Consider the following 21,700-nt stretch of genomic DNA (forward strand, 5'->3'; position numbering starts at 1 on the left):
CCAAAGCCAACTCGAGTTACGTTAGAAATTGGTCGTACGTTAGGGCGGGCTGGTGAATGGAGAGGCAGACACAACTTATTGTTTGTAAAAAACTTTACTCACGCCGCTTGCAATCACGACGCAGGTGGTCCGGTCGTCGGAACAACCACACAAGTTGTTCCAGCTGGCGGGGCCCAAGCCAGTTAATCCGTCCGCAATTCAAAGCCGGCGGGGAAAGGGGTACGTCGGGGTTGCGCTCGGGGACGGGCAGAAAGATCAGTCTATCGATCGGCAGCCGCAAGTCAGATAACTTCAGAGACACTCTGCAGCGTGCTCAAAGCTCTTCGACTTGGGCGGAAGTCGCGCGGAATTTTAAACGGCCAGCGAGCCAATTACTAGCCGCCACGTGTGAATAATTTAGCACTGGCCAATAACGGGGCACAAATTTGCATCCGAATAGCGGGAACTCTTTGCACCATGCATCTCTGTGCTGCAAAGAAGAAGTGCATCCTGCAAAGGAAACTGGAAATTGGTGGGAACTCTCCTGCACGCAGGCTCTTAATTGCAGCAGAACACTCTGCCGTGCAAAGGAGCTCTCATGTGGCCAGGAAATTCCATAGTGCCGAGGCACAAAAAAAAATCACTGGGTCGTGACAGTAGATCTTCTAGTCTGACCCACTGCTAGGGGCAGGAGAGAAAAAAAAACTGGGCTCAAACGACCCCAGCCAGGTAAGTGTCAAGCCTCCTCTTAAAGAGCTCCAGGGTAGGAGCCATCACCACTTCCCTTGGTTATGCTCAGGCTCTTAGCATAATGTTTGGCCTTCTCAGAATTAAGCAATTAAAATTGTAGAGTGCCTTATAAAGGCACTGGGAAAAGAAAATGACTGCTGCAATTGATACAGTAGGCCAGAGCTTTCCAAACTTTTCATGTTGGTGACACACTTTTTAGACATGCATCATTTCGCGACACAGTAATTCAGTTCCAGGGGAGGGGCCAAGGGAAGCAGACATGAGTAAGGGAGCTCCGCGGTGCCCTTCCGCAAAATTTTCTGCATTTCGCGTGACACACTAATGTGTCGCGGCACACAGTTTGGAAAGCTCTGCAGTAGGCTAACCAGGTACAGTAGTTTCCCTAAAAAAGTTAAAGAGAACCAAAAAAACAGAATAAAGTTGGAGTACCTCGTCTCAAACCATCCAATCCTCAAATTTCTTACCTCATCTTTTTAGATAAGATTGTTACAGAAGTAACAGACAGAGATGGTGTGCATTTTTGTTACCACCTTTGGGAGACAGGAGCAACCTTGGAATTCTTGTTCAAACAACAAGGAATCCAGAAATGAACATCTCATACACCCAGTAGAGGATCTGAGGCTGGTACCACTCCAAGTCACTGTTGTAATGTCTAAGGAACTGTTTGCCAGGCTGTATTTCAAGGATAATTATCTTGTAATAAGCCTAGGGGTTACTGATAAAGTTCACTTGATACCAAATTGGATGAGGTATGTCAATCCTGGGGTGGGGGGTATTGGGTCTCTGGTAAAGGGAATCCTGAGGTAAGTGGCAAAAGGCCCTTTAAAGAAGTTCAATTCTTAAAAAAGGATTGCAATTTCAGTTGTGATACCCATTCTACTGTATGTTGTAGCCACTCAGACAGCAGCTAAGAGATACAAGTATTCAGGATCTAGAAAGATCTGATTATGGTTCATACCTTAAAAACTCTCCAGAATAGACTTGCCATTACACTAGGCAAATAGTAACACCATAAAAAAAATTTAGAGTAGCTAGACTTAGAAAGAAAAGTGCAATGGCCAGAAGTATTCTGATGCTATCCAGTCTTAAATTAGTGCTTGCAGGTGGAACAGAGGGCTTCTGGTGAAAGGTTTCTCCTTAAGCCAAATAGACTTCACAGGGAGGATGTATAGGTTGCATTACTACTGCAAAGAGTACACATGAGCAAAAAGGAGTTCACTACTTGAAATGCTGTAGGAAACAGTAACTAGCTCCTTCCTCACTTCCCTCATAACGAAACTTATTATGATGCTAGCCATTTGTCTAGCAGGAAGGGAAACTGGAAGGTAAAAGTGATAGCATGAAGGCCCTAGCTCACTGTATAGTTGGGCAAGGAAAAAAAAAAAAAAAAAAAGAAAGGCATCTTCCCCCCCCCCCCCCAGAGTGCAGTGTCAGCCTCTTGAGGATGTTTCCATTCCCCCCTGCCTCAAGGTAGGTAAGGAACCTAGCATGAGATCAACTTGCTACTCTTCCACCCTCACTTAACCACCCACTACTACATAGAACTTTCCAACCATTTTATTTCTTCTCCCCATGATCCATTTTCAACCTGGACTAACCCAGCCTCATTTTTGTCCCCAAGTTCCTCCTGGATTAGGAAACCATATATTTCTTCCCTTGAGCTGCTGAAACACCCTACCGACCGACCGACCGACCTGTTCTCTGGTCAGCAGAGATTTGGGATGAGGAGTTATCAAATGAGGGCACCTATATACACCAAGTCAGAACAGCCAAGTTACTAGCTATTCACCAAGCAAGACACTTTACATGGTATTTCACTCCAAATTATGATCCAAGAAAAAAAAATATAATATAGGGCAATTGGAGAAGGCTAGCTGCTACACAGTTTTGGCCTCAGCATCATAAAACCAGATTTGTTGCCTGACCCTGGTCCCTCTTCCTGTAATTCCACCCATCTGGTACTTGCAGTAGATTTAGTCCATTATGGTTGGCCAGGCCAACTTAGTCCTAGCCACCAGGGCACAAAGTTGAGTTTGCAGATGAGAGACACAAGCACTCCCAAGCCACCTTTTTGAGAACCATTTTTGTTTTAGCTGCCTTTCACTTGGGGGGGGGGGGGGGGGGGGGGGAAAGGAGAGAAACAAAAAACACAAAAAAAAAAGAACAAAAAACACACAACACCTTAAGATTCCTCACTATCAAGGCCTCCCCCCCCCAATCATGCTTTCAGCTGTCACCAAGACAGCTTAGTTTAGAGAAAGAGTCTTCTTTGGAGTTCAAGATACATCTTGCTTGAATGCTTAGAGCTAAAAAGAACAATGACTTAAGCACAGTCAGGACACCAAGATGCACCAGCTATCCTGTGGACAAGATATATTTTATTGTCCTGCACACCATCCCCCACCCCCCCTTCTAAATGAAGAGCCTTGCCTCTTATTAGAAATTAAATGGGTCTGAATTTATTTATTTTTTTACATTGTACAGAGTGTAAAAGGCACACGACCCCTCTGGCATTGGATTAGCTGTGTTCTTTTGTATATGAAAATGAGTCCCAGAATGATGAAGGCCAGAATTATGGCAGCTGCTACCACGATCAACCCAGACATCTCTTCTATGCCTGTGAAAGAGAATGGAGTGGTTAGAATAGGAACCAAACTATTTTTTTCCAGCCATCTTCCAAAAATCCCTAGTTATGGGCAAGTTTACTTCCGAGTCCTAGAGAGATCATATCATGAAGGGGGCAGACACCAGGATAAACAGCAGAACTGTTGTTGCTTGTAGAATAGCAAACAACTTCCTACCTGGCCCCCCTCCCAATTCAGCAAGTGGTTAAGTTAAATGGATGAACCAAGTGGGTACTTCTCACTAGAGGCTAGTCTTAGGCCATGAGTGGGTTAAGCCCAGCATCTGGGCTGCCTTAAGAAAAAAAAAAAAATTTACTCCAAGTCTAGCTATCATTGCTAGACCCCCATCCTCAAGTGGCAGATTCATGTAGCAGGTCTTACAAGACTTTATTCCTTCAGTCTTTTGAGGGGGCTTTCACCAGCCAGTGTGATGTTAGTGTTCCAAAATTAGCTACCACAGGAGTATGAAATCTATAGCAGACAGATAAGTTACATACCATTCTTTGCTGCTTTTTCTACTTCTATTTGATATTTGAAGAGATCCCGGGACTCTTGAAATTCATCAAGGATATATAGTGGCCCTAGCACAACGTCAGACTCTGCTTCCACCATGGAGGAGTTACCTGTGTGTTGGAGGTAGTCAAGAATAAGATAGTAGTAGCAGCAGCCATTTCAATCCCAGGAGGAAGAGGCTCAGTGCAATTACTTTTGGGGTAAAAAAGGTCAGACCCATTTTTCCAGGAGAATTGTGGGGCAGGGAAAAGAAAAAAGGAAGAAAGTATCAAAGCCTACCAGGCTTGGAAGCCACATCTCTCCGGAAGTGCCTCACTGGCCATCTGGGAGGGTGAACTCTCCTAGACCATCCAAGCAACCCACAATTTCCAGTTTTACAGCAGCTGCAGATGTCCCTGGTGCCTTCCACTGGAGACCAGCTAGAACCAAGAGGAGGGGAGAAAGAAAAAAAAAAAAAAAAAAAAAAAAAAAAAAAAAAGACAATCCTTTATAGCAAGGGGCTCTTCCAGCCTGTGCTGCCCATCACGCCCCACCTATGGGTGTTCATCTCCCCAGCTACTTGCATGTTGCCCGCTTTGTGGAAGGAACAGGCCTTGTTCAAGAGGTCTGGAGCTTGGTCAGCTGGAGTGACCTTCAGATGGCAGGTAATATAGATCTGAGAAGGAGATGGAATAGGAAGGTTAGAACTCTCTCATGGGACACTCACCAACACCCTTCTTCACCTGGAGACCAGACTTGGGTCAGGAAGCAGAGATCTTACTAGGTTCCTGGCATCTGCTGCAAACTTGAATGCATCACTCACAAGCTGCAATGTGTCCTGCCTAGGCCTAGGGGATATGAAGGCTGAGGTAGTATCATCTGATCTCCCATCCACAAGGCATCTAGAGATAGATAGGCAGCTGTGTTAGCTTAAAAGCCCAGCCAGAGTTGTGATCCTTGCCAAGCAGCAAGCTGAGCTCTTACCCATTGAAGTCAACAATGGCATAGCTGGGGGAGGAGTTCTTGTCTGGGGTAAGGGTAGCCACACAGCTGTCCACAAAGAGCCTCAGAGCCATGTGGTTCTCAGTAGTGACCTCAGCTTGGATGTGCATGGCTTCTCCCAGGTGGAATCCATTGGAGGGTCTCTCAGCACTCCAGTCATCTGGAAGTGAAGTGCATGATGAGCAGAGGAAATAAGCAGGCAGGGTTGGGCTCTCCTGAAATAGCCTCATGTAACCCCTCCTCTTCTTAGTCTGAAGAGAAGTGGAGGAAGATGCATGCAATCTAGTTGGGTTAGCATTAGCTTGAGTTAGTTACGCACCCCCCTCCCCAACACCAATTTGTTTTGTATCCCGATTCCAACAGCTGTCCCATTCTGGGAATCCAGGCTAGAGATAATATATGATCTACAGAGTCAAGGACCCTCTAGTGGCAAGGAATTGCTTAAGGAAGATCAGCCCAGCTGATCCACAAGTGAAATATGCCCCAATCCAACAGAAACAACTCCACCCTCCCCCACCCCCAGGCAATCCAATTTGAGGGCTACTCCTTTCAACCCCAGATCAGGCTCATTTACATCTATGATCATGTGGACAAGGCTCATAGTAGTAGAGGGGATTTCTCTGTACTACCTCAGAGCACTTGCCCCATGCCATCCAGTGAGGCATCAACAGCCTAGGGCATTCCAAGGCACAAGAAAAAGCAAGTGACCTGGAACATATTCAGGCCACTGCATCAGGAGAGATCCCTTCCGACCCCTCCCCCCCAGATGAGCAGCCTGCTGAAGCAAGAACTCAACTTACATTAATACTTACAGCTCTGCATTAGGGAGCAGGGCTTGTAAAGCAGCATCAAGGAGGGGTGGTAAACAATACAGGGGAGGGGTTATATTACAAGGCAAAGACCAAATATATAATAAAATAATAATTCAGCCTGACCCTCTGCACACAAGCCCAACAGGCTGCTCCCAGGCTGGCATTATGCAGCTCTTTAAAGGAGATGGAATTTTTAGATGAGATTGAACATGGACGCAGTGTACTGAGGAGAGAGCAATTTAAACTCACTGCTGCAAGTGGCATCTTAGAGGCCAAATGGTCTAAAGTTGACCTTCCAAACACTGGAGGACTTAAAAACAAAAACAAGCAAACAGTCACCAAGCTGAACACTCCTATCCCTCCTCCAGTTATAGAGTGCTGTATAAGCAAGGGCACAGCTGTCAAGTCATAGTTTCTTTTTTGAAAGCAGAGCTCCTGAAGTCTTATGCCACACATTCCTCACCCCCAATCTCCCTTCTTTTAGTCTAAAAATTGTAAGCCACGGTGTACCCATCACCAGTCCCAGACATTACCAGCAAAGATTCTGTCCTTAAAATAGCTGAAGTTAGGACAGGAAACTCTTGGTGACTTTCTAGAAAAAGAGGTCTTTTTGTTGATGCAGTGGATGATAAGGAGATCAAAGTTGGTTCTCATTAGATTTCATGTAATGCAAAGTATTTTTAAAAACAAACAGTGTCATGCCACAAAACATGGTATGTAGGAACACAGATGCTTTACATCATTCACCTGTGCAATCCCATCAAAAAGCTGGTTTGACAAGATTCACTTTCCATTATGTTCTACTTGTCTGGAGTTATTTTTCTATGCCACCAAGTTCTAGTGGCGAGGCATTTGAAAAAGAATAAAAATAAAATAAATAAATAAATAAGATAGCCTTTCTGAAGCTTGCAAAGGAAAACAGTAAGAGACAGGTTGCATAAACCATTTGTATCTTGATTTTCATTTAGTGATAGGAAGTAGCAACAGAATAGAAGTCTCTGGAAGAAGTACTAGTAGCTCACTGCCCAAGAACTAGGGATATGCATCTAGTAACCTAATACTGTCTACGGGAGTTCTTAGATTTTCCGTACTTCTCCACTTCACATGGGAGGTGATTAGAATAGTTAACACTTACTGGTTTGACACAGAAGAACCCCAAGCATCTCAATTTATCCATTATAGTCTCACCTACCATTCATCAGGCGCAAAGAGAAATGGAGTCTCTCTTCCGCAGACACAGTGGAGTGGAAAGGAGACCAAGTTGGCCTGACAGCTTTGCTGCTCACATTCTTCTTCCTGAAAGAGGAGAGGTCCATTGATGATCCAGGTCTAGTTAGTAGTGGGCATATGCAGAAAGGGAACTGAGCACTCAGCTTACCTGGGATAGTGACATTCAATAGGAATCACAGCAGGATTGGTTCTCAAGATAGCTGCATTGCCAGCAGGGGTGGGGGTATAGTTCAAGCTGGTCCTATAGATCAAGGAGTCTGGGGTCATCTGGGTAAGATCAGACATGGAAAGAGTTGAGGCATATCTGAATATCATCAACAGTTCTCCCTAGAGAGCACCAAAAGCCAGGTGACTATGTGAAGTCTGACTGATACATGAAGCCCCTCACCCAGTCAGCCCCACTTCTGGGGCTCATTGAGGAAGAAAACTCTTCAGTGACTTTACAGGGCTAGGACTGGAGGCTAGGAATAGGAACCCAGAGGGAGCGAGGAGGAAGCCTATGAAGGAAACAAGCTGTTACCAGGTTTCTAACCCGTGGGTCTCCAGGCTGACCTGGGCCAGTCTTACCTGCAAGGAACTCCCACAGTCCTGAAGCCCTGCTGCAAAGGTCACTGTATTCTCCACTTCATTAAGGGCCACGTACTGGCAGGCAACTGAGCCCAGACTCAGGTCAGCAGCTTTAATCAGCCGCCCTATCCCAAATAGATCCCTATGTACAGTTACCACCATCTGAGCTTCTTTACACTGCACCATGACAGGCGGTGGCAGGGGCACAGCCCTTATTTGTGAAGCATCAACCCAAGCCCAGGGGGAGGACTGGGAACTAGAAGCATCAGCTCTGGATGGGGGCCTCCAGATGGCTGAGTCACTCCTAGAGAAATCCCAGGGGTTGTAGCAAACTCCCCCACTGAGCACCCAGCACAGGACCACTAACTCCAGACAGCCTGAGACCACCATCCTTCTTGTGTGCAGCAACCCCAGCTTGAGGGAAGTTACGGCTTGGGAACCTTTTATACCCTGGAATTGGAGCCACTCACACCTGTCCCAACTAATTAGTACCCTTGCCTTAGACTACAGGCAGCTGAGGCCAATCTCACCCACCGTCCAGATCCCAGGGATAAGGGGAGATAATGAATGGAAATTACTACCACCTGGAGGTGTCAATTGATCTTTTGTGTTTAGGGAAATGCCTAATATGCTTCAGGGGCTTCAGATAATTAAGAGCTAAAAGTCTTGGCTGGGGATGAGAGGTATCATTTGTCAGCCTTGATGCTGGTGCTGGAGGGGTATATGGTCCTGGGGTGATACAGTGAGTGGTACCAAAATGACAGTGCCTGGTTTGCTGATTAAACTCATGTTCTTAAGAGACTATTAGCCCGATTCTTTTTCTACTTTACAGGCAGGGCAGCTGAGCAACTGTTACTCTGTTCATTTTGGGATGAGCTCAAGATGACAAAAACTTCTTATTGCATAGATACCATAACAGAGCTGAAAGAGGACAGTAAGGGGGTAGGGCTGCTGGTCAGTGCTGAGCTGGAGGTGCTTTACCACTGGGAGACTGGAGTAGTGGGGACCTCTTGCTGGAGAGAGCTTCTGTGCTGCCTGAGAAGCAGGCGCTGCCAGTGTTCCTAAAAGCAGCCTCCCATCATAACACTCCTTGACACTTCTGAGGCCTCATGCTCAGAGCTCAGTACCTTGGAGCTAGGATAAATTCCACGCAGCTCCTTAGCAATAAAGACCTTTGTCTTACTGGGGTTTTCTTCTCTGTGTTAATTTCATCCATGGTCCTGTGAGTAAAGAAGACACTCCCAATGTGGAGGGGACACATGCTGGAACTGAAGCGTTGTCTCTAGCGGTCAGGCATTCTCTCTCAGGGTTGGAGATGGGCACATCCGTTGCCTATGAAAACCTACCCTAGCTGTGGCTTCCCTCTGCTAGGACATGAGGTCCCAAGCATTCCCCACTGAGTTGAAGACAGAATCACAGAAGATAATGAGCCCCAACAGGAAAAGATTTGGTGGGTGGATTGGAAAGGCAGAAGAGGGAAATTTCTCTTTCATGCTGAGGGCCAGCACTAAGTTTGTGTAGCAAGTAGGACCCCCATCAGGACCTAGTCAGGGCTTAGTCTTTGTGCCAAACCTCTGTGTATGGATGAGTTTCATCCACACCTCATGGCTAACACATCTGTGTCTAAGCTAACCTGCCCCGGATTCTCTACCTAGCTGAAGTGAGAACTTGGCTTTTACCTTGTCCTGCTGGCTGAGGTGTGCAAGGAGAAATCCAGTCTTTTTCCTCCTGCCCTCATGTGTCAGGGGAAGTTCTCCAGAGATGTCCACACCATAGTCAGAGGCAGGGCTGCAACTTAAGTAGATATACCCCTGCGGAGTTTAAGGAAGCAAACTTGGGGGATGATAATCAATGTATCCAAATTTGCACGGCTATCATCTGCTAAGTATGCTGTGAAGTCTGTGCTACTAGATCCCTACAGCAGATAATTGTCCCCTGCCAGCTCCTGCATTATGTGGAAGTCCCCAAGATAGAGCTGGTGTCACTGGTTTGTGGACCTTTCACTTCCTATTGAATGATGTAGATGGGTGAATGGAAAAGACATGTCCAGATCACGACTGCACTCCCACTGCTTCTGGGTAGCATATAGGCTCCTTGGGACTACAGAGTAGTTTACAGACAAAATGACCAGGGTTGGCACAGAACATCCTTAGGATCTAAGAGTCACAGGTCACATATTTATATGTCGCCCAGTGGATACTGGGTGCAGCTGAGAATTTAGCTCCAGAACTCCTGAATATCCATCTAACCTTCTTTCCTCTGGGCCAAGTGCTTTATGTCACTTCATGTAATTTGCTTCCTTCGTCTCTTCAAATAACCATATTGTTTGCTATCCAGCCCTTGGACAAAGGTATTGAGGAAATGTGCAATCTGACACATCATGGATATGGGCAGGTGCACTGGGCCTTGTGCTTCCATACTGATGTGTACACTGGTGATCTAATCCCCACTGACAGAGTGTGGGTGGGGAGTTTACTGTCAGCAGCTACCTTCCCAAAAACAAGTCCATCTGTTTCTCTGCAAACCTCACCTTGTCCATGTAAGACAGTGTTAACCTGGAACTTCAGCCAGTTGGTTTGAAGAGGAAGGTTCCCCATTGCAATAGCATTTGTCCATAGATACAAGCACAAGAAGGGACTAGGACAGGTAAGGATCAACTTTAAGCTTCTTGCAGGGCCTTCTGGACAGGACAGGATAGGGCAGGAGGGATTTTCTGGATGGATTACTTTATTACCAGCTCACCTGTTAAAAAAAACTAGCATAGTGTGGTATGCAGGGAGGATCCTAGTAAGATGGAAATTAGGGCATTAATAACACACAGTCTTACCATGGGTATGAGTATTCAAATCCGGTTGAATGATAAAGCCTTTGATAGATTGCAGCAGGCTAGTTTCTCAGATCTGCAATCCTAGTACCTCCTGTGAATATGGGCCTGATGTGTTTTTAAAATAGTTTTGCTTCTTTTTATAGCTGGGTTTTTTTCCAGTGGCTCACCCTGAATAGCATTTAGCAAAGCTGTTTGTATTTCAGTTGGTAGTGAGAGTGTATTGTACTATAGTGGGGGTGTAGGTAGCAGGCATTGCCTATTCTGATGGCTGCAGCAGAAGGCTGTTAATTAACACTCCATTACTTACTGCATTAACACAGTGAAGATGTAGGATCCTATAGAAGTGTTAAGTATCAATGTTAATATAGTGGGAAGGAATAAATATATGCCTGGCTCATGACCGATAACGCAAACTATGTAATATTAAAAGCTGTTGACACACTACTCTGATCTGTGCTGGGAATCCTTCATGCATATCTCACTCCAGTATCCTGCCTGACTTTCTGGGCCAAGCTCTGAGATTTGACAGTGTAGCCAAAACCAAAGGATTTTGCCCTTAGAGGAAAATGTTGGCATCTATAGATGGCCAGATCCTGCACTGATCTAAATCTGAATAGCTTCACTGATTTCAGTGGAGTAAGACCTATTCATAGCAGGAGACAATCTGGTTATATCCAAGTGCTATTAAATACATGAAGAATGAGATACTTCTTCCTAATAATATTAATATGGCTCTTATTACAGTATAAGTGACTCTACTGCACAGCATGGGCTTGACTGTGATTCCTATAATGGTGATGGACATAGCAGGCAAAGATAATGACGCTCCCTTTAAGTACATGTGCTACAGGTTGACGCATTTTCGGATTGTCTCTTACTGTTTCACTCACCTCCAAGAATGGACCAGCCAATTTGGAGCAAGTAACAACTGGCTTGAATGGTTGTTGAACAACCTTTGTCCAACATTCAGAATGAACCTGAATTGAACTAATTTTTATTTTTTTAATGAATTTTTGCACATCAAGATAATGAACTAGAAATGCACCAGCTCCTCTGAGAACGGCTATTTGCAGAGGTATTGCTTGTAGGTTTTAAGAAGCACTGATAATCTCTTGCTAGGAATTCTCCCCTGCACACTTAGCAGCATGGAAGATATCGGCAATGTGGTGAAATCAGGTTGACCTGGTGACCATAACCAGTTGCTCTTCTGGTTCCTCTTAGGTAGCTGGCAGTTCAGCATTGGCATAGAGAACTGAGACAAAAGAATGGTATGGAAAAAACTCAAAGTTTCTTTGTTGCTTATAGCAGGTAAGAAATTCTTCCATATAAACAAGTATTTTGTTAGAAGTTCCATCAAAGGAACATAGGACTGGCCAAACAGGATGAAATGAATGGCCCATCTAGTTCAAACTCTTGTCTTGGAGAGTGCCTAGCACCAGAGGGCAGGCCAGGCCAGCATAAACTCCCTTGTATACAATGCAGCATATCTACACTGGGGCCTTGCACTGGCATAGCTACTTCAGTGAATAAACACAGCCTAAACATGGGTTAGTGCAGGACAGCGAGGACCTAAGCCTGAGGCATGAGAGGTATTTCATTCAGCAGTCTTATGCTACACAATTCTGAGGGGTGGAGAAAAAGCACTCATTTACTGGGAGGTTCCTCTGAAACGTGACTGATGTGTCCCACAACCCATGATCCCTACACACAGTGTTCTTTTCATTCCGATTCACAGTCATTGGATAGACTGCTCTCCTGAGCATTACTTTCTAATGCAGTTGCCACGGCTGGAGAAATTGAATCCAAGTGGAAAGTCCTGCAGAATCCTCATGGATTCATAGATGTTAGGGGCAGTTTAAGGTTGAATTATGCTGCCTTGCAGACACTTCTGGACGCTTCAGGACACTGCTGATAGCACTGCTGTATTTTAAATATGTCTTCATTACCAGCTGATACTGTTGAGAGCATAAAGAATTTCATACCTTCCAAAACCCACTGATCCCCAAACCCAGTCTCATCCAAAGCCACAGGGATATTTGAACTATGTTCTTCTTTTACTAGGTATTAGGCATTTCTGCATGAGACATTTACTGTGGAGCTGTCTAATTATCTCCACAGTAAAGTCTCCGCATCTACACATACAGCTCTATTAGGTCACAGTGAGCGCGTCTAGACGAGATGCTGACTGTGCAGTAGCCAAATATTACTGCTCAGTAGAGTGTTACAGCACTAACAGTGCTAATACACTACTATGCAATAGTATTAGGCTACTGCACAGTAGTGTCACTTAAAAGACGTTCGCTGGTGCTACTGCACAGTAACTCCAGTTACTGTACGTTTATTTAGTGCTTGATTATACAAGTACAGTAAAAGCTCTGTTATTTGGCATCCATGGGGAATGGGAGGTGTCGGTTAATCAAATATGCCGGTTATCTGAGAGTTATACTTAGCCATAGTTGCAGGATGGGCGAGATAGTCAGCGATAAAGCCACAATACAGCACAAGCACAACGCGATCACAATGGCGGACGGCGGATGTTTACAACTGAGACTACCTCTAGCGACACCGCTCGGCAGCGTCCTGAAGCTTCTGTAAACAACAGATCTATGAGAAGCGCACGGCAGGATGCCGCGTGGGAAGATGTATTGCCGTCTATGACAGATGCTGGTTACTAGAGCATTCCAGATGGTAAAGTGCCAGATAAACGTGCAGTAACCATAGCTCAGTAGCATCTTGTGTAGCTGCGTCCAGTAAACAAATAAATGCCGCTATAGGCTAGTACTTGTAAATACAAGTACTATCCCGTGTTGGCATTATTTACTGTGTAGCAGTGCACATGTAGACGATGACGGGGATGGCTGGGGCATGAGGGTGCTTCAGTAGGGGAGCTGCCTGCTGGCTAGCCCAGCACTGGAGCACCCTTATGCCCCAGCCAGCCCCTCCACAGCATGTTGAGCCTGTTGGAGCAGCCCTGGGCTGGCAGGGTGGCCCTCCAGGTCCCCTGCCAGCTGGAGCTGTTCTGACTTAGCTCAATGCGCTGTGGTCTTGGGTGCACATGCAAATGTGGCACCTGGGAGCAATAAACTCTGGCATGATGTGTGCTGGACTTTATTTCTTCACATTAATTGCATGTGTAGATGCACCCACTGGCCACATCCAGACGAGCGTGGATGTTTAGTTTCCAGGGGACAAGTAGCTGCAGCACACTTTGCACCACCACTACTCGTCCCTGGGGAACACCTGTGCCACGTGCACTTTGATGCATGGCAAGTTACCCTGGGTGGGGTAGGGGAAGCTGAGGCCAGCACTGGGCTGGACCCAGCAGCCTTACCCGGGGGCCTAGGGGCCTCTTGGGGCTGTAGCAACAGTGATTCTGCCACATGGAGCCTGGCCAGCAGCCAGAACATGGTTCTGGGCAGCCTGACTCCAATTTTGAGTGGCATGCACTGACTGTGCATGTGCTGCTCCACTTCTTTTTCCTACAGATATCCAGGGGTAAAAAAAAACCCACGGAAATAAAAGTGGAGCAGCGCACGCATGGGCAGTGTACCCTTGCAGTACGGAGAACATCTAAATGCATGGTATGTGGCACCGCAGATGTGTTTATGGCGCCACATACCGCACAGCCACGCTCGTCTGGACACGGCCATTGAGTCCACACTTGCCTACCTCTATTGGTGTCAATAGAGTTAACACTGATTTACACCAATCTAAGTGACAGGAGAATCAAGACCCAAGGTACAAACTTGGCTCAGCTGGGCCACGTTACACCCACCTGTAGGTCTGTCCCCAACACTTAAATTAGCCTCTCTTGCACTCAATAGAGTGAAAAAAGAAAAAGCAATAGCCAGGCAATACTTTGTTTAGATGATGTTAAATCATCATTAAACTGCTTTGCATCTAATAGGTCTTCTAAGAGTTGTAGCTGCAGAAGCAAATTCCTCTGTGACCACTGCAACAGGTAATAATAGATCAACTACTTTATTCATCTTGGGATGCTAAGACTTCCCAATCAGACAGGAATATATGGCTTCCTTAAAAGACAACAGATATAATTTATACATATCTTGTGATGTTTATATGTAGAAGTCACTGGAGAAGTCCCAGCTTTTTGCCTTTGTGCTGAGTGATCCATATACATACTGACTCATTTTCAATATCAGAAGAACCCACTGTTCTTATATATTACCATGATTGTTTTCCTCCTCAGGCCTGAAAGAATGCTTTGCATTTATGAGCTTGTCTAAATTTATCTCAGCTGTGCACTTGGTCCAAGAAAAGATATCAACCAAAAAAATCCTTTTCTTACAAAGTCAAAAAATATTTCCTGTATGCACAAGCTGGGATATTGGTGCCTATAGAAGTTTGGTGTCTAAACCTCAGTGAAATTTTTATTGTCCAACCACCCCTAGCCTCACTTGGCAAATCCTTGCAGTAAATTTTCCTAGTTTAATGAAGCACACATTACCAAATCTGGATACGCAGAAAAAATACAAAGGAATACTATTTTTCTAAAGGAAGTGATAGTAAATGTTGACAAGCAACAACGTAGGCCACTATATTTTTCACTGTGTTTTTTATGAGTTAAAGAATGGCCTACGTTACTTAATAGTGATATTATATAAGTAACAAATATGTTGACCTGATTACTATAGAATATTTCCATATCTGGCTTTTACAGATAAACTCACAAATACTTCTGGAACATTAACACCCAGTGACAGTTTATCAAGTACACTACCCACCACAGTGAAATCATCTTTAAACACTTCATTATTATCATCAACTACAAATATCTCTAATGAAACAAAATCACAGATAGGGTTGGAATCTACTTCTGTTACAGTAGGCTCAAATGCATCAATGCCACAAGAACCTACAACCATGATAATGTCTACAAATGGTTCTTCAATGAGTACATCAACCTTACAATCTGCTTTCAACACAACCCTGACTGCAGCCACAACAGGCACTGGAATTTCATCATCATTTCCAGCTGCAGACACAGCCTCTACATTATCTGTAAACAGCTCAGCATTTGGAACAGATACATCCTTCAGAGCTGTTTCTTCCACTGTAGCTCGATCTGGCACAACAGACGTTGCAGCACATGTAACAGACATGACATCTGGATCTCCTACTCCTGCAATAACATCTCATGATAAAAGTACATCTGTTCCTAATGTGACAAATGGAACAAATTAAACTATATCCGCTGCCCCGTCTGCTTCAAGTTTATTCAGTCCAGCAATTTCAGCACTCACTGGCATATTAGATTCTATTTTATCCTCGTCAGGAACCGCCCTATCTTCAACCAATGCAGCATCAGGGTCAAATGGGTCTTTATCCATTGCAACCTTTTCAAAGTATGCTTCATGGGCATCCCAGGTTCCATCATTAGCTACTAAAATGTCTCTGTCTGGATCTGAAAATACAACTTCCGCTTCTCCAGAAGGTTCAGTTTAGGGCCTTTAACTACTACTGCCACACCATCACTGCAAGATGCAAGTACATTTAGTACCAGAGCTGCATCTAGTATACTATCTGGAACAAATAGGCTTAGCGACACTCCATCAACAGATATGGATAGAGCATCTATATCTGTTCCTACATCTGGATCCACAGCATCTTTGAGTATGATTTCTGAAGGATCTTCTTCAGGAGTGGGACCAGAAACCTTAACAAGTTCAACATCTGCATCCATGACTATTATAACATCAGAATCTTTAGTAAAAGTTACAAACACACATAATAGTGCACAAATTACTAGTGCAGACTCTCAAACAAGTGGAACACCAATCATTGTATCAACCTCAGCACTTGCTCCAAGCACTTTGAACACTACCACATCAGTAGTTGCTGGAGAATTTAACTCTTCAACATCTGGGTCATACACAAGAGTATCCACAATGTTTTCAAACAATTCAGCATCTGAAGCAAATACTACTTTTTCTGGAGTGGTATCAGCAACACCACCATCTACACAAAATTTCACATCTGGAGTTTTTACTATTGGTTCAATGTTATCATTAGCTAGTACACATAGATCTAATACCATAGACATCTCTATTATGACATCCAGAGGAACTGACTCTTCACCGACTAAAACATCCTCAGAGTCTCTCCCTCCAAATATACTGCAAACTAGTACATCAGCAACACCTGGCGTACTACATTCTCCCACTAGGTCAGCATCCACAGTATCTTCAAACAACATAACACCTGACATAGACAGGCATTCTGCTTCTAGTCCTGCTCCTGAAGAATTAATAACTTCTTCAAGAAGTACAGCCATGTCAGAACCCATGGATGAGTCATTTAACTCTGGATCCATGTCTTCTGTATCCATAGCACCTTCAGCAAATGCAACATCCAAAACAGCAACAGTATTTCCTATGAGTGCCATACCTTCTGGAACTGGAGCCACAATGTTGTCCTCTACAAGTTTAGTGCATGGCTCTTCCACTCATGCTGTGATGTCATCATCACAACCCAAAATGAGAACTTTTGCTATTGCAGTCACTTCTACTAGAAACTCCATAGCCACTGGCTCTTACACCAAAGCATCCTCACTGTCAGCTAGTACAACTTCCATTGGTGCTTCATTCATAACACAAGAACCCTCAGCCCCATCAACTATAGCCACAACTGATTTTCTTGGGAAAGCTACAAACAAAGCAACCTCTACAATTACTGCCACATCTTTATATCTGCCAGTTTCTTCAGTCCCCATATTCACCAGTCCCTCTGCCACTTCCGCTGCTAACAATTTTGGAAGTCTGCCTTCCAGTACCCCTCCAGCAAAGGTCACTTCACCTTCACTGGTTCCTGCTACTACTGAATCAGAAAGCATAATTCATGCATCTCAGCCCTTGAGCTTCAGAATTATTAATGAGGAGTTCATTGAGAAACTCAGAGATCCTTTGTCACCTGAGTACAGAAGACTAAGTAAAAAGATTGAAGACAATGTAAGTACTTGCCAATGAAGGTTAGGAGATCAGGTGGATCTAGAGCTGAGCTGATTATATACAGAATTGCAAGCACAGAGAAATGCTTCCCTAGGATGAAATTTTGCATGTTACAGGTGCTTTCAAAAACAAAGCTGCTCCCATCAACCCAGCTCTTCTCCAGTCCCCTGCAAAATCCCACAACCTAAATCCCTTTTCCAGGACAGCGCCTGCCTTTTCACCCCTTGCCAAGAAAGTGTCACTGGCCTATCCAATAGGTTACACCCACTCTAACTTTTGCCCATCTTCCTTGCTTACCTCCAGATGTGCCCTCTCCCACTGCCAGATTCTGGCCAAGTGGCTGAGTCGAGAACCAGTGAGCCAGCAGGCATGTGCTGAAAGGGTATTAGTGCAAGGTTCCTCTTTGATATCTGGAAGTGCTGTGGAATAGGAATATGAGACTGTAGGTAGGAGCTAGCAGGTATCATCACAAAGATAAATCCCACTTGACTATTTAGCTCAGTGCTTCCCAAAATGTGGATTGCACATCCCTGGGCGAGTGTGAAAGGTTCCTAGTAGAGGCAAATGCAAATCACTGGCAGTTGCCCCCCACCCATTTCAGCCATTGCTATGCTCTAGTACAGGAGTGGGCAATTATTTTGGGCAGAGGGCTGCTTACTGAGTTTCGGCAAGCCATCGAGGGCTGCATTACAGGTAGCCCAGGGCAGATGAATACTAATTTTCTAAATTTTTGAGGGACCACGCAGGCCGGATAGAATGGCCTGGTGGGCCACATCTGGCCCCCAGGCTGCATTTTGCCCACCCCTGCTCTAGTACTTCAGCTGCTGCCACTACCATCATCTCCTTCACTCCAGATCTCATCTCCCGCCTGCTCTCCCCACTTCAGCCACCACTGCCACTTTCTCTACTGACGAATTCCCTGGCTGGCCATTACCGCTGATTTCCCTGCTGCCAGTGCTGCTGGTGAGGGGAATCACTGACAAGAGGGGACAAGGGAAGTGGTGGTGGCTGAAGTAGGGGAGCACAGGAGAAGTGGTAGTATGGAAAGCAGCAGCGGCAGCTGATACATAGGGCGCAAGAGTGTCTGACTTTCCCAAGGTAGAGCACAAACACACAAGGTCAAGGGAAAGCTGATTTAGCTGGCAGCATTATTTAAAGTCTTGAACACTTTGTGACACCATTTGAAAGACATTAGGAAACTTTTGTTAAAAATCCCCTCAGGCAATGGCTGGAGATCGCAGATCTCCCTTCCATGAAATCACTGGCTTGTTTCTATACCAAAGACCTTATCAGCAGTTCTGTTGTTGTGGTCACTGAGAGCAGGATTGTAACTACACTGCTGTACTCTGGGCTTGCTCATTGCAAACCAGTGTTTATTCATACAAGGCTTTTTTTGCTAAGTTGTGATTGAATATGCCTATGAACAGTGAAGGTTAAAGGACACCTTTTTTCTTTGCCTCCATAGCTTACACCCATCTACAAGAGCAAGTTCCATAACTGTGAGAAAGTAGTAGTGAATGCCTTCAGGTAAGCACTGGATATGTTCTGTGAAGAGCTCTCTGTTATAAGCTGGGGCAATGGCTGTGTGGAGATGAACCATAAAAATAATGAGCCAAAACAACCTCAGCTGTATACCTGGCAGTACTTTTCCTCTTTGTTATCAGTAGTTTTCTAGTAGCACCCAGAATTCCCATCTGGACCCTGCTGTACTAGAGAATGTGTTGCACATAAAAGACAGACCCCGCTCCAAAAAGATTATGATTAAATAAAAAAATAAATTATTATTCCTTTGGGGAAGTGAGAAAGAGAAATACATGAAAGAGTCCAACCCCTCTAAGAAGGTTTATGAGGATTGTCAAGGTAGTTTAGAATCATAGAAGAACAGAAACTTAGGGCTGGAAGGGACCTCAGGAAGTCATCTAGTTCAACCCCCTGCTCAAAATAGGATCATCCCCAACTAGAACATCACAGCCACGGCTTTGTCTAGCTGGGTCTTAAAAACCTCCAAGGATATAGATCCCACAACCTCTGTGGGTAATCTGTTCCAGTGCTTTACTACTTTCCTAGGGAGAAAGTTTTTCCTAATACCTAACCTAAACTTCCCTTGCTACAACTTGAGACCATTGCTCCTTGTTCTATCACCGTCCACCATGGAGAACAGTCTAGTTCCATCCTCCTTGGAACCACTCTTCAGGTTGTTGAAGGCAGGGTTTGAATTACACTTTGGCCCTTGTGGGGGTCTGCAAAAAAAAATTGGACTGCCCATCATGATGCCCTAATAAAATCAGAGACCTCCCAGGTTATGATTTTCAAATCTTATACAGGGGGCTCTCCTCTCTTATGGGGGGAGGGTTAACCCCCCCAAGCTCTCACATAATTTGAACCCTGGTTGAAGCCTGCTATCAAATCCCCCCTCAGTCTTCTCTTCTCCAGACTAAATAAGCCCAGTTCCCTCAGCCTTTCCTCATAAGTCATGTGCCCCAGCCCCCGAACCATATTTGTTGCCTTCCACTGGACTCTCTCCCATTTGTCCACATCCTTTCTGTAGTGGGTTGCCCAAAACTGGATTTGGCCTCATCAGTGCCAAACAGAAAGGAAGAATCACTTCCCTCAGTCTGTTGGCAAAACTGCTACTAATACAACCCAGTATGCCATTAGCCTTCTTGGGTAGGGACAGACATTCAAAAAGCCTGGGCCTGAATTGATTCAATCTTTCCATGTTAGTCTAACCTGCAAAGCTTGAACTGATTTGGAGGTAGAGAGACATCCCTTTTCATTCTAGAAATGCAAGCACATGCCTGCAGTGACTCAGGCTAGAAGCTGGGTGGTGTTAGAGCAGCCCTCCCTTCCCTTCTACAATGCTGAGCTGAGAGGGGCATGGTCAGGCCCCTACAGGATGCTGTGATTAGGGAGGGTTTTCCGCCTTTCCTCCCTCCACACCTTGCTGTTGATAACAGAGCATTGAGTTAAGCAGCGGGGAGTTTTACACAGGGAGTTGTTAGTATTTATCGTCCAACAAACAAAACAAAGCCTCTCTCATTCATTCAAGCTCTTCTAAAACAACTTTTTCTAAGGAAGGAACAGAGGGACATTACCAGATACATGTTGATTGTTTCAAAAAAGCCCTAAGCCAACACTGTCCTGTCCTATCTCCCACACCATGGGCTATAGCCAGCATGTGGTATGCTAGCTAATGCTGAGAGGTGTCTGTGTAAGGCAGAGGGGTGGGGGAAATTCCTGCTTGAGCAGAGGGTGGTGAGGGGGGAAACAGGAGGAAGCCAGGCAGACCCCGCTGTACCTGCAATCTCTGTTGAATCTGCACCCAGGGAGATGAGGGGAGGAGCCAGCCCTGCTGGGCTGGAGCAGAGAGCAGAACTCCACCCAACAAATCATGCTGGGATGCTGGGGGACTCTGGTTTAACTTAAACCAAGAGGGGGTCTGAGACAGACATTGCATTGACTGGTTTGACCAAAATCAGTTAAGTCTGGTACTACATTCAACCAGGTTTATCTCAAACTGGTTTCAGCCATTTTCAAAATGGTTTATGTACACTGAAGATTTGCTCTGTTACAGGTTTAAACCAGTTTCTGATCACTTAAACTGGTTTATGTGTAATGTCTGTCCCTAGCCCTTCACAACAAGGCCACATTGTTGGATCATATTCGGCTTATTGTCTACTGTTACCCCTAGGACCTTTTCTGTAGAGCTGCTGCCCAGGCAGTCAGTCCCCAGTCTGTACTGGTACATGGGATTGTTCCATCCTAAGCATAGGATTATGTGCTTGTCCTTACTGAACTTCATGAGATTTCTTTTGGTCCAGTCCTCCAGTTTGTCTAGGTCTCTCTGAATCCTAGCGCTACCCTCCAGCTCCAATGGAGTGGTAGGTTGAAACTAGCTAGCTGTTTAACAGCTGAATTTTTCCAAATATTCTAAACTCCACTTACTTATCTGGCTGGTCTCAAATATTTCAAGTACCTGCTGCTAGTGTGGGGTTGTCTTCATTGCAGGGAGATGGGAGGGATGGGCCGAAGTCCAGCTGGGTTTGGTTATTCCCCTCCACATGAGTGTAGAGACAAACAGGGCTGGAGTTGAAGATGTATGGGCTAATTATCTGACAATGAAACTTGTAATTATGCAGCTAAGTGGGGGTGGATCCGCACATTAAGGCACAAAGCTGATCAGTGATCACAGCAAGGGGCCGAAAAGGAACATTTCTCTGAATGCAGCCCTTTAAGACTGACAGCAAAATAGAGGGAAGGGAGAGAGTACTTGATATGGGGCACTTCATAGGGACTGGCAAGTACCAGGACACTGAGCTTGACCCAGCCTGGGAAATCCTGTGTGGTGGCATATATAACCCATTGTTTTCCCTTCCCAGTCCTGGCTCTGTGATCGTCAATGCTACAGTTGTGTTTAAACACAACACAACTGTCCCATCCACATCTGAT

At 45.1% G+C, this 21,700-nt stretch overlaps 1 protein-coding gene across 2 annotated transcripts; it reads right to left on the reverse strand.

The window, feature by feature from the left end:
* Nucleotides 1-3,165: 3,165 nt before the first annotated feature.
* On the reverse strand, nucleotides 3,166-7,883 carry LOC102374911 (zona pellucida sperm-binding protein 3-like). 2 transcript variants are annotated; one of them, XM_006029081.3, is made up of 9 exons: nucleotides 7,457-7,883; nucleotides 7,038-7,156; nucleotides 6,852-6,955; nucleotides 4,830-5,007; nucleotides 4,627-4,747; nucleotides 4,430-4,521; nucleotides 4,146-4,285; nucleotides 3,851-3,976; nucleotides 3,166-3,346 (listed from the first exon to the last, which is right to left on the reverse strand). In XM_006029081.3, exons 1-9 carry the CDS (start codon nucleotides 7,844-7,846, stop codon nucleotides 3,201-3,203), a joined length of 1,416 nt encoding a protein of 471 aa, XP_006029143.1. In that variant the 5' UTR covers nucleotides 7,847-7,883; the 3' UTR covers nucleotides 3,166-3,200. The 2 variants fall into 2 exon arrangements, with proteins under 2 accessions (XP_006029143.1, XP_006029144.1); XM_006029082.3 differs by having other exon boundaries at nucleotides 4,669-4,747; nucleotides 7,457-7,882.
* Between the last annotated feature and the right edge of the window lie 13,817 nt (nucleotides 7,884-21,700).

This window comes from Alligator sinensis, unplaced genomic scaffold (genome assembly GCF_000455745.1).
Source record: "Alligator sinensis unplaced genomic scaffold, ASM45574v1 scaffold311_1, whole genome shotgun sequence".
In the NCBI taxonomy this organism is placed as follows: Eukaryota; Metazoa; Chordata; order Crocodylia; family Alligatoridae; genus Alligator; species Alligator sinensis.